General features: G+C 38.9%; 1 protein-coding gene across 4 annotated transcripts in view; it reads right to left on the minus strand.

The window, feature by feature from the left end:
* Positions 1-6,061: 6,061 nt before the first annotated feature.
* The window catches only part of VTI1A (vesicle transport through interaction with t-SNAREs 1A), a 286,494-nt gene continuing 279,550 nt past the window's right edge, over positions 6,062-13,005 (minus strand). For 2 of the 4 annotated variants that reach the window (XM_060768413.2, XM_060768412.2), the window contains one exon: positions 6,062-9,447. In XM_060768413.2, coding sequence (XP_060624396.1) covers positions 9,354-9,447 — 94 coding nt within the window. In that variant the 3' untranslated portion in view covers positions 6,062-9,353. The remainder of the gene's footprint in view (positions 9,448-13,005) is intronic. The other 2 variants (XM_060768415.2, XM_060768414.2) reach the window with 1 other exon arrangement.

A 13,005-nucleotide genomic window follows, 5' to 3' on the forward strand; every position in this document is an offset into this window, starting at 1 on the left:
CTGAGGAGTCTTGATTTCCAGTTTGCTTTAAGTGGTAGGTTATATATACGACTCCAGCATTTTCTTCTATGCAAAAGAAAGATCAGGAAGATTGTTTGTTTGTTTTAGAAGTGTGTATGCATTTCCCTCTCTCCCACTGAGAGGTTTTATTCTCTCCTAAAGTGCTTGTGAAATTTCTATTTATTTTTTAAAAAAGGTTATTTAGGGTTTTGGTGTGTGAGTGGGCCTAAGGAGACAGTCTTCACACAGCAGCTCTCCTGGGAAAACACTTGGGAGTGTGGAAAAGTTACTTCTTTACACCACTTCTTTCAGAATCCCCAGCCAGCACAACTAGTAGCTTTTCCCAGCTCTCTAAACCCTGGAAGCACCTTGAAAGTTTGGAAACTTTTAAGACCAATTTGGGAGCTGTGTTTGAGTTGGGTAGCTGATGAAGAGAACCTCTCACAGACAGAAAAACATGTGCGTGGTATGATGTTTTCAGAATTGCATTCCCTGGCTAGATCCAAAGGCCAATGTGAATAAATTCCACATTCCTGAGATGTTCTGAACTTCTTTATCCATAGGTGGGACCACCAATGTTACAGTTTTCGATGTGGTATGCAATATAGATGTTCTGAACAGAGGAGACAACACATTTTACGACATTATCTAGTCTAACACTGACCTTTGTGGCCAGCACTGAACATACATTACACTAAAATGTTTTCCAAAGGAGAACTAATTGTTTTTATTGATACAGCTGGATTTATCATTAAACTGCTAAATGAGATGGAACATTTCTACCCTCTTTGCTGCTCGCTTTGTTAATCTACCTTTTGTTGCATTCTTTTGCCCAAAAACTTTCTATCTATGCTTTGGAAACATTGCCTCAAGTATGGAGGAGCATCAGTGGCCCAAGCTTCACAACAGCAGCCCACAGGAAGCAATGGAAGTTTTGGTTGAATAGATGGAAGGTACACTGAAAAATCGAGTCCTCTAAATCTTGAAATGTGGTGTGCAGGTGCATGTGGCATTGATGTTGAAGCCAACAGAAATGAAAGCTGGTCCAGAGTAAGACAAAGGTATCTGGTATACTTACTTACTTACTTACTTGATTCCCTCGTTGTTTGAGTAAGATTGTCTACCAAGTTTGGTGTACTGGTGGTGGGTACATAAGTGACTGTGGAGCCTTATTCTTGACCTGCATGTTCTCCTGCAGTGAGGGCATCGGTTTCCAGGTGTAAGGCGGTTCCGGTTGGTTTAACGCACTTTCCTCTTGACACGTTTTTTTCTTTTGCCCTCCATTCATGCCTCTTCAAATTCTACAGCACTGCTGGTCACAGCTGACCTCCAGCTAGAGCACTCAAGGGCCAGGGCTTCCCAGTTCTCAATGTCAATGCTACAGTTTTTAAGGTTGGCTTTGAGCCCATCTTTAAATCTCTTTTCCTGTCCACCAACAATCTGTTTTCCGTTCTTGAGTTCAGAGTAGAGCAACTGTTTTGGGAGACGGTGGTCGGGCATTTGGATAACGTGACCAGTCCAGCAGAGTTGATCGTGGAGGACCATTGCTTCAGTGCTGGTGGTCTTTGCTTCTTCCAGCACGGTGGCATTTGTCTGCTTGTCTTCCCAAGAGATTTGCAGGATTTTTCGGAGGTAGCACTGATGGAATCATTCCAGGAGTTGCATGTGATGTGGCTGCCAAGGTAGCGGAAATGGTCCACATTTTCTAATGTTACACCATTAAGCTGCATTTCTGGCATTGCAGAGGGATTGGCTGGTATAGCTCTTTGAAGATAACTGACCAGATCTGTGAGAGTGGTTGCATTTTGCTCTTCTTTCTCATATAATGTGCTTAGATTTTTGGCTAGAGCTGTGTCTCAATCCGGATTAGATTTTTGTATCACAATCGGTTTGTTCAGATACCATCACTGGGCAATGCAAGGAGATTCCCCAATCAAAAATAAATGTTTCCCTGCCGCCCACCCCCATCCCAAAATAAGAGGCACTTATTTGCAGCTGCTTGAAACAAAACTCTCCTTGTTCAGAAACACATGCCGAGCTGTTAACAGGCTGTCGTGAGTAACAGAATTTTATTACTACAGCCACAAAAGTTCTCAGGGATTCACATGTAACTCTTTCCATCACCAGTATGTTCTCCAGATTTTTCAGTGGGATGTTTAAAAACAAAAGAAAAGGGTGTTTGTTTTGCGTGTATCCACATAAATAGCTGTGTGTTTCAAAAACGGTTATTCTTGAAAATTGCGCTTGAAATTTTCGAGGAAGTTTAAAAGCAAATGCCGAGTGTACAGGTTGCAAATTAAGTACAATTATTTTTCTCCTCTGCACTTGAATATAACTCACAGCTAAAGTCATTTAAAGGGGTTAACATCAACCTTAATTAAATATTAAAGTGTGCCTGTACCTGCTGCTATTGTTGCCCTTAGAATAAGATATAACCTATTTTTGACAAGTTTTCATCTTTCTCTGTGGAAGACGCTACATGAAACCAAATCAGTGGCAAAGAGGAGGGTAATGAATAATCTATTTCATATTCCAACCGTACCCAGAGCTCTGAGTGGGGGAAAAAAATATTCAGTCAGATGATAGCGTGAAGCTGCTGAGGTACCACATGACGCAGCTAATGTTTAAATAATAATAATAATAATAATAAAAACCGCGATAAACAAATCATTAGCCCTTAACATTTGTTTAATGCAATTTGTTAATGAACGTAATGGTGGGGACTAATAATGAAAGAAAATAAAAACGTCTAAACAGGCGCCAAGCTGCCAGTGATGCTCAATTATTTCCTTGTCAAGTTTTTATGATTTAATGAGCTCCTCTGGGACTGACGGCTGTCAGTCAGTCGTGACTTTTTGACACCATTACAACTTCAAATACAGCAGCAGGCAGGCTGTTTTCCTCGGATTTGAAATACTGAAATGATCTGACAGGTTTAAAGAAAAGATGTGCAAAAAAAGGGGAGGGGGGGAGAAGAGAGACAGAGAGGGGAGACACACACACACACACAGTTGCTTTTTGTGTGTGTGTGTGCGGGGCAGACAATCTCGGGATGCTGTTTGGTAATGAAAACCCAATCATTGAGGTCATTATCTGATGAGGTTTTTTTATAAGGAACTGGCAGGGTTTTTTTTTCTTTATTTCTTTACTTAATGATAACCCTCAATGGGTTTGCCCCGCATGGGATGGTCAGAGCCGCACAATTTTGTTCACCATTAATTTCAGCCTTTGAAGCTCCGTGCTCTGAAGCAGCAGCAAAGAAAACCCCCCACCAAGCTGGCTGCAAAATAAGACAATCCAGCCTGCCTTAAACAGAATACCAAATGGCCTTCTATCCCAGAGATGGGAACTGACGTCAGTCAGGCTACATTTTTCTGATATTTTTTCCCAAAACGTAGAGCATTTAAAAACTCTTTAAAACTTAAGCATCTTTAATTAAACTGTGTTTGATTCCGCATCAGTGCAGAATTAGTTTAGTGATTCTATGTCGTGGAACTGTTTAGCAAATATGAATTTAACACACTGTCGAAGAGCCTGTTAATGTACGTGCTGTAATTTGTCATAATTCAATAAAAGGCTTTGGAATGTTAGAACACTTTACTTTTTGATGGCTACATTTGGATGCATTTGATTCATTCATCGACCTCCTAAAGATGTGACAAATGAGTTCAGTTGAAGTCAGAAGCTGAGCTCTGATGGAATTGGCAGTGTTTGTTCTTTTACTTGTATTTAGCGCAGGTGAGGAAGCACCAGATCCATCCTAAGTATCCGGCCACACTAATCCTAAAAACTCATGTTGGAGCAGAAAACCTGTCCAACATTGGGCATAAACAGAAAGATGACAATCTGCAATATATGCTGATTTCTCAGATAAACAAGTAATGGAATACAGTATTGTTGAAGACTTTTGTGGCCAGAATCATTGGTTTGTTGTGTGTTTTCCAGGCTGTATGGCCACATTCCAGGACCATTCTCTCCTGACGTTTTGCCCACATCTATGGCAGGCATCCTCAGAGGTTGTGAGGTCTGTTGGAAATTAGTAAAAAGGGATTTATATATCTATTTCAATTTCAACAGAAAGGAGGAAACCATGAAAATGAACAAAATCGGGCTACCGGTATTAAAAAAAACCTCTAAAATCTAAACAGTTAATAAAGAACAACACTCCAAAAAAGGGGAATTGCAGACAAGAAACTATCAGGGCCAGCTAATCACCTCCCAACAAAGGATTCCCTCAGGCAATAAGAAGCCAGACCTGGAAACTGCTAGGCCATTAAATGCTAATCAAGGTGGCCAATTGAAACAGTCACACTTACCTCAAACAAACAAGAGTTATTTCTCCCGCCCTGGACATTCCACAGATATATAGACCTCACTGGACTAGTTTCCAACAGACCTCATAACCTCTGAGGATGCCTGCCATAGATGTGGGGGAAACATCAGGAGAGAATGCTTCTGGAACATGGTCATACAGCCCGAAAAACTCACATCAAACCAATGGAATACAGAATTATTCTGAATGTAGGCTTGGCTATCACAAAGTGCATGCTTTAAAAATTATTACAGGTTGAGCATTCCTTATCTGGAATTTCAAAGTATTCTCAAATCCAAATTTGTCAACATGGGTGATTGAAAGTGACAATTTTGTTTTCTACTGGTTCAATATATACAACATACACACTGTTTCATGCACATTATTAAAATATTATATAAAATTATCTTCAGGCTAGGTGTATATGAAACAAACATCAATCACATTTATGTTTAGACTTGGATCTCATCTCCAAGATATCTCATTATACATTGTACAGGTATTCCAAAATCTGGAAAAATCTGAAATCCAAAATATTCCTGTCTTGAGCCTTCTGGATAAAGGATATTCAACCTGCATTACATGTCAAAGTGCTTACACTCAATGCATAGCCAAACCATCTGCTATCTAGTAAACACCTGGAAAGCTTGTTCATTCTTGAATCCAATGCCTGAGGGCATGGATGGGAAGCATGTGTGTCTCCAAATGTTGCTAGAATATCCCCGCAGTCCTTGCCAGTATGCATGATGGTGAGGAATGCTGGGAGCTGCAGTCCAGTAACAGTCAGGGGGCCACATGGATTCACAACTGTCATCTACAAATAGGTCAGTCATGTGAAGCATTAAAACCAGTCGTGTCCGACTCTGGGGGCTGGTGCTCATCTCCATTTCTAAGCCGAAGAGCCGGTGTTGTCCATAGACACCTCCAAGGTCATGTGGCCAGCATAACTTCATGGAGTGCTGTTACCTTCCTGCCAGAGCAGTACCTATTGATCTACTCACATTTTCACATTTCTGAACTGCTAGGTTGGCAGAAGCTGGGGCTGACAGTGGAAGCTCACACTCCCCCCCCCCCCATGGATTTGTAACTGTGACCTTTTGGTCAACAAGTTTAGCAGCTCAGCAGTTTAACTCACTGTGCCATCGGGGGCTCCCATGAGCATTTTCAAAATAGACATCTATGTAGGAATATGGGTATATGCCTACCCCATTTATACATTGTGCAAACAGTAGCTTGTCTCACCCAGTGCTTCCATGTTTATGTAGTCAATATCTTAAAAGCTAGAACAACCTAACCTCAATGTTATTTGCAAATTCATTTCACTGAATGATTCTGATTGTGTTGCTGATTGTGTGATCGTTAGCATTTCAGAGAAAAAGAGCAGAAGTCGGTGCATTTGTGTGTAAAACAAAAAAGTTTATGCAATAGGAACTAATTTATCAGAATATTATGCAGATGGCATTTTAATAGCAAGGCATACCTTCAGTGCTAGGGGAAGGGAAAATAATAGGGTATATATTTTTTAAAAAATATTTGTGCCATTTACAATATAGCATATAATTGTTTGGCATCCCTGAATGGATGTGTTGAGGTGTGATTTTGTGGTTAGGTTTTGGAATACTAGACAACAATTAACAAAAAAGCATCTCGCGATTATGATGGGTGATATAGTTGGGACATAAGGCAAGTCAGATTTACCACAGATTTAACAACTAGAGTTGAGAGATATAAATAGCAAACTATAACAAATAACAAGTGAACTAACAGAGTTTAATATTTCTTTTCGTTCAGGTTTGTATTTACAGTTGTTGTCATCAGAACAAAGGATTCATGAAAATGCACATCTTCTGACCTGCTTTGATACATAATTTCAACACTGGCAGGCTTCTTCCTCATCCCCATTTGCCCAGATCCCATGAACTCAGTCCTTCCCTATTATTAAGATGGTAAAGGCTACTGTTCTGTTTACACAACTTAAATGATTTATCTGAAGACATGCGTGCCCTAACCTTTTTCAATAAACAGCATTTCTCTGGTGAATCTCCTCATCTTGAATTTCTTCAAAAAGCTATACAAGTTTTATTTGAGTCGGTTACATCAACATAGATTTCACTTAGTTCTTTGTGTCTGGATGGTAAACAGGTTTAGGGCCAAATTCCATTCCTTAATGTTTGAATAAGGATATCATGAAAGCCAACAGAGACTCTGTGTTCTTTAAAACTCAAGGTAGGATAAAGCAACAAGATTCTTATGACCTTCTGGTGATTGCCTATCGTTTGAATTCCCCCACTTAGTTTATGGTTTTGTTTGTTCCGCAATGGCTGAGAAATCCTGCTTTCATAATCTTTGCAAGGAAGTCCATGTGATGAACTTTAAAAAAGTATTACGAAAATCTTCAGTTAATATTTTTGTAACGTGCGTTTGATTCTGATTTATGGCATGATTTATGCCATTTCTTCTTAGGGTGAGAGAGTGACATACTAAAGACACCCAGTGAGTGTCCATGGTTGAGCAGGGGTTCAAACTGTGGTCTCCCAAAGTCCTAGTCAAATGCATAAACCATACCACCCTGGCTCCCTTTGTTGTCCTATAGAGGTAAAATCATGGTTCTTATTACGCATTGCAATCATTTTTCTTAATATTTTTATTGCACAAATATTTTATAGGAGTGGTGGCCACCTCATGGAATCAGAGCTTCAAGCATGGATTAAACAAGTTTTTCTCAGGAGGGAAAGGAAGGACCAAAAACTGGAATGGAATGAACATCATTGATAAGTCAATCTCCAGATTTATTTAAAAGCAGATTAGAATGCCATTAATTAATCTAGATTGAATAGACATCACTTCATATGGCCTATATCTATCCATCCTTACTCATCCTTTTCCCTCCTTACTTAAATGTTGCAGGGTCTATTGATTAAAAGTGAATTAAGATAATCCCAAGTATGTTGGGCACTATCCAGGATTCCATGGTGAATGCATTTTTTATTATTCTCAGTATCCCAAGATGCTGAGAAGTATGTAAATTAGTTTTTTAAAAATCTGGATGTTGCAGCATGTGCTCAAAGCAGTGCCGATAGAGTTCACTACAGAGCCTCTAAATTCCAATCAGTTTTTTATTAGCACGTAAAAGGGGACAGAGGAGGGAAGGTCTCACGGTAGTGAACCATAGTCATTGGATGTAATTTGAGGCTTTCTTATTTTGTGGTGCATATTCTACAAATTGAGTATATTGTCACTCTAATTCAGTGGTTCTCAACCTGCGGGTCCCCAGATGTTTTGGCCTTAAACTCCCAGAAATTCTAACAGCTGTAGGTCAAAACACCTGGGGACCCACAGGTTGAGAATCACTGTTCTAATGTGACAGCTATTTCATATACTGTGTCTTTCAATAGAAGTGCCCACTGATACACTACTTTTCTTGCTCTTTAGTTGCCCTATCACCCAGCTCTGATTTTTATTTTAATGTAAGAATGAATCGCACTTTTTTTAAAAAATTTGCATGTTAAATTTATCCATAAAAGAGGTGAACCTTGAACAGGATACACCCTTTTTAAGAAGTGTCGGCTGTGACTTCTGGCCATTCCTCTCATGCTTCCAGGTCATCAGGATTAGGAAAAGTCTGCTCAACTTCCCCTTTAACCAGACACAGACTGATGACACCAGCACTGAGATTTGTGGGGGTCCTCTAAAGGTCTCAGCACTTCTGAAATCATTGGGCTTGGGGTGGGGGATCGCCAAATGCTTCTCCATTCCTAGCTGTTTGTATTGAATAGCATTGCATGTCTGTATGAGGCAGCTTTGGGGCTTTAAAGTAGGTTGACAGTGGGGCTTTAGGTGCTGCATGGAGGGGACAGGAGTATGAAACCACTGTAAACTGAAAATCCATGCATATATGTATCCCAGGATGTCCCAACCTGAATTCCAGCCATTGTCTAAAAAAGTGGTGTTGTAAACTATACTGGAGAGCAGAGACCACAAATAACAGCACTTTGAAACAGTGCTAAAGAAAGGCAAATTGAAGGCTGTCTTACTTGCCTTGGACAGATCAAATGTTTATATAGTTGTTTCTCTAGCTATTCCTGCCTCAGCAGACACAACCCTGTAGGCAAGCACCAGAGAAGACCATTTTCATTTAAATAAAAGGTATCTTATATGACAGGATTCATTCAAAACATTTTGCATACAGAATTTCATTTATATTTATTCCAGCACAGTACATCAAATTTTAAATCCTATTATTGTTTTGCAGTTGACTTCAGAAGTGACTTTGAAGGAATCTCTTATATGATTTTTTTAAACCAGGCTCTTCTTGCTTCAAACTCTACATACATTAGGAACACAATAATACAGAGCATAATTAACAGCATAGTAACATGATCATAGGACAACACCATAAAAGAAATGGATTTCATAATCCAGGACTTGCCGCAGATGAGAATATATACATTGTTAGATAAAAAGTTAGAAAAATCAGAAAACATGATCATATTACAATAATAGATGGACCGAGGCCATCAATCAATCCTGCCAAAGAGTGATATGTTTATTAGAAACAATAGCTCATCGCTTTGCTGGGTTGTAGCTGTGATAGCTATTCAGCCACAAAAATGTAACTCTCAGTGCGTTTTTGAAATTTGCTTACTTCTATTCTAAAGAGCCTAAACGACCATCCTAACAGATATTTAAATACTAATTCCACAAAAGTCAAGTCTTACAATTTTCAGCATTAAAAACCTGGCCTGGAATTTATTATGCTAATGACACATTCAATTTTTATACCTCTTAATTATGTATGTCCGTTCCATATGTTAATATGGGAAACCCAGAACAGTTGTTCTGTGTCACACTCTTGAAAACAAAGACAAATATTATCGGTACATGCAGCCAGTAAGACAAAATACGGGTATGCTACTGGTGCCAGAGTTGAATTGCAGGTTTTTAAGAGGGAGAACCATTTCAATGGAAGGGAATGATTCATGTGGCTACTTTGTCTTAATTACTCTGGAGGTTTGTTGCTGGTTAGCGAAGAACAAAGATATCAGTGTGGTCTAAGAGTGAAATAAACAATCATCACGACTGCCAAGAAGACGATGATCCCCAAGATCACTACCAAGATCCGATTCTGGATGACCCTAGGAGAAGCAGAAGGAGAAGTCAAAGTGGTAAAAGTGAACCAGGCAATAAAAGATACAACTCACCCATCTTTGCTTTTCCATGCAAGTTACCAACAAATATATTGCTTGTAAGGTTATTTTCTGTATGCTTGTTATTTTTTTTGTCTCTGGGGACCAAACTAGATGTGACATTATGCATCTCTCCACCTCTTGTTACTCAGTAAAAGAAAAACAACAACAAGGCTTCCCATGCCAAACAGAATGATGGTTAACTGATGTGGAAGAAAAGGGGATTTCACTGTGAAATGAAGCAATCTCCTTTTAAAAATAGCCAAAAATAGTTGAAGGCATTGAATCTAGTGGGCAGTTCCTGAACCAGCAAGAATTTCATATTGTAAAACTGGGCTTTACAACATGTATTCTAAATGCATAGTATAGTAGAGTCTTGCTTATCCAACATAAACAGGCTGGCAGAATGTTGAATCAGCGAAAATATTGGATAATAAGGAGGGATTAAGGAAAAGCCCATTAAACGTCAAATTATATTACAATTTTATAAATTAAGCACCAAAACATCATGTTTTATAACAAACTGACAGAAAAAGTTCAATACACAGTAATGTTATGTAGTAATTACTGTATTTACAAATTTAGCACCAAAACAGACGAGGGTTCTTTCTTTATCCCACCCTGGACATTATTCCGAGCAGGAGGCCGACTGTGTTGGATAATACAGACATTGGATGAGCAAAGGTTGGATAAGCGAGACTCTACTGTATCAAGTTTCATAATTTACATAAAGATTTGAAACCCAGAAAATTAAAAAAACAAAACAAAACCCAGACTGTCATGCTATGCAGAGAGGAAAAGAATTGGCTGTAAAGCTACAAAGTATTGCAAACTCTTATGGATCTGCTTGAATAATTATATTTTGGTTTCTAGTTAAAAGAGAAAGTTAGCTAATCTGAACACATGCTATTATTAAGAAAGAAGATTTCAAGGATGGCAAATCTATGTTGGCAAGGTAGTTATCTTTACCAAGTACCAAGGGAAAAGTATAAAGATAGTTAAGAGCGAAAGGATGATACATTATAAAGAAGCAAGTGTCAAACTGTGACTCTTACATTCTACAAGCCTTCTTTGTCTCAGCAGCATAGACTCCGTTAAGGTAATAAGACAAGCATTATGCTGCTAGGTAGGTAGCAAAATGGGTAAAATTAGTAATTATATGAAGATGCAAGAAGTAATAACATCTCTTATTATTCAACCATTTCTAGAGATGTAGCTCTCTTAGTCTATCAGGATAAAAGCTATCACTTTCGGAGTTTGAGTGATGTGAAATTTATTTTAAGAAAGAATAACCGGGTAGTAATCAATATAGTTTTAAAAAGAGACTAGGCTTTAATCTAAAGTAGTTTTTAACTTTGATCTCCCTACAGAGAACTAATGCAAACCATTACATTGCAGGAACAATTTGGCTGAGATTCGGATGGAGAGAAGAAAATAACCACAAAAGTTTCATTCCGTCTCATGGAAAAACTAATAAATAAATAAATTCCAAAGCCATTTAAACAAAGAGATAATGGGTTGTAGAAAATGATGCAACATGGTTTATTAGGCTGGGCCATGGGAATTAAACTAGCATGGTTGATAATTGACCAAACAAAGCGTTCCTTTATAGCAAATGGAAGCCTTCGCAGTTGTCAGTGTTTTGGTATGAAATAAATATATACATTGGGAGGGACTGGGATGTACAGAGAAGGGAGCCCAGGAAAGTGGAAGTGTGGAAGGATGCAGTTTTAACCAACTTCAGACCCCTCCCTACTTTTCTCACCAGGCCCCCCACTGCTCCAACACCTTAAAAAAAAAAGTAAATGGATGGATGAAAACTGTCACATCAGACAAACACACTCCCCTGTGACACTTTAAAAGGACTAGCTCTCTATCCTCCTGACAGGTTACAAAATGATCACATTTGCTGACACGTCTTCCGCAAAACTGCTTTAGTGCTTGTGTCCACTTTGCTAGCAGGAGATGAATGGCCTGCTTTGTCCTCATTTATCACTTAAAGCTGAACTAAGATCTGTCTCGTTTATTTTCCCCTTCCTCACTAGAAAGGATAAAGCGCAGCATTAATTCTCCCACGATGACAGCTAATTCAAACTTAACAGGCAATATTTACTCTGCCAAAGGGAGCGGAGTTCTCTGTCTCTCTTGGAGGAAAAAATGTTTAATGGTCTAACAAACTAAAGCTAATTAAAGGGGCTTCTGCTTCTTATTAGTTTGCCGTGGAGATTAACACCTGAACTCAGAGCAAGCTAGTGCCCTCGCTCCTGCTTTTTTTCTTTCCCTCTTCTTTTCGGCTATTATCTAGGAAAACAACACCTGATGGCCAAGTATTTGGCCAAATAAATGCTTGAAAAGCAAAGTGCACTTTTACTCAGCCACACACATTGGTCCTAAAAAGGATCTCAGGGAAATTGAAATTCAGCAGAGAACCTGATTGAAAAGCATGAAAACTCTAAAGGAAGAAGGAAAAAAGCACCCTCAAGTAACATACAACAACATGCCTCAAATACAACTGTGCTGACAACCATTTTATTTGTGGGACGAAGGCCGCAAGGCATCCATAATGCTAATGTACAAAGGATTAACTGTGGATGAAACTTGCTCCGTCTAATGCAGAGTTAGGCAAATGCATACATCTAACATGCTGGATTCTTAAGCCATCGCTTCCTATCTGACCTAGTTATTAGTGTTTCATCACATCCAAATTAAAAGTGAGAAGAAAAAAAATATGCCTCCAAATGTTTCATTTCTAATTCTCTGCCTTCACACTTGATTGGAAGATTACTTAATCTGCAAACTCGTCTCCATAAAACCCTCATCAGGACGAAGCATGGCAGACCCCCACCTGTAACTGCTAATTAAATGTTCCATTAAAGTATGAATGTAGGATATGTATATCAAAGTTCAACTTCTAGGAATCGGAATTAGCTTGCCCATTGCAGCAAGAAGAATACAATATTGAACAGAACAAATTAATCATGAAACAGCAAAGGATGTTATCAACATGCTTCTCTGCAGAATTATGATTAGAGTTCATATTTAACCCTAAAATAAATGATCTCCACATATCTTGAGAAAAGTTATATTGGCTTTACTTCTTTATAACTGGGGCTCATAATGCACAATTATGATTACAGTTCATATTTAACTCTAAAATAAATGCTCTCCACATGTCTTTAGGAATGCTATGTGGACTCTACTCCTTTATGGTTGGGGCTCAGAAGAAGGGAACACAGTCATGTGTTGCTGGACAAGTAGAGGTCCACTATGAAGGGTGATATATTTGGAATAGTAGATGAAAACATTAAGATTTTAGTGTTGCAACATTATGGCTCTTAAGTCAACAAGGCAGGGCACTAAATAAGAGAACAAAAAGCAGAGGGGGCTGGGGGTTGGGTGGGATTTCAGCAGCACTTGTTCCGTAATCAAACCAGCTCACAGTAGCAGAACAATGGTTGGCATTGGCAGGGCCCATCTGTAAAGAGGCTTCTTGTACTGTCACAGCCA

This window comes from Anolis sagrei, chromosome 3 (assembly GCF_037176765.1).
Source record: "Anolis sagrei isolate rAnoSag1 chromosome 3, rAnoSag1.mat, whole genome shotgun sequence".
NCBI lineage: Eukaryota > Metazoa > Chordata > Lepidosauria > Squamata > Dactyloidae > Anolis > Anolis sagrei.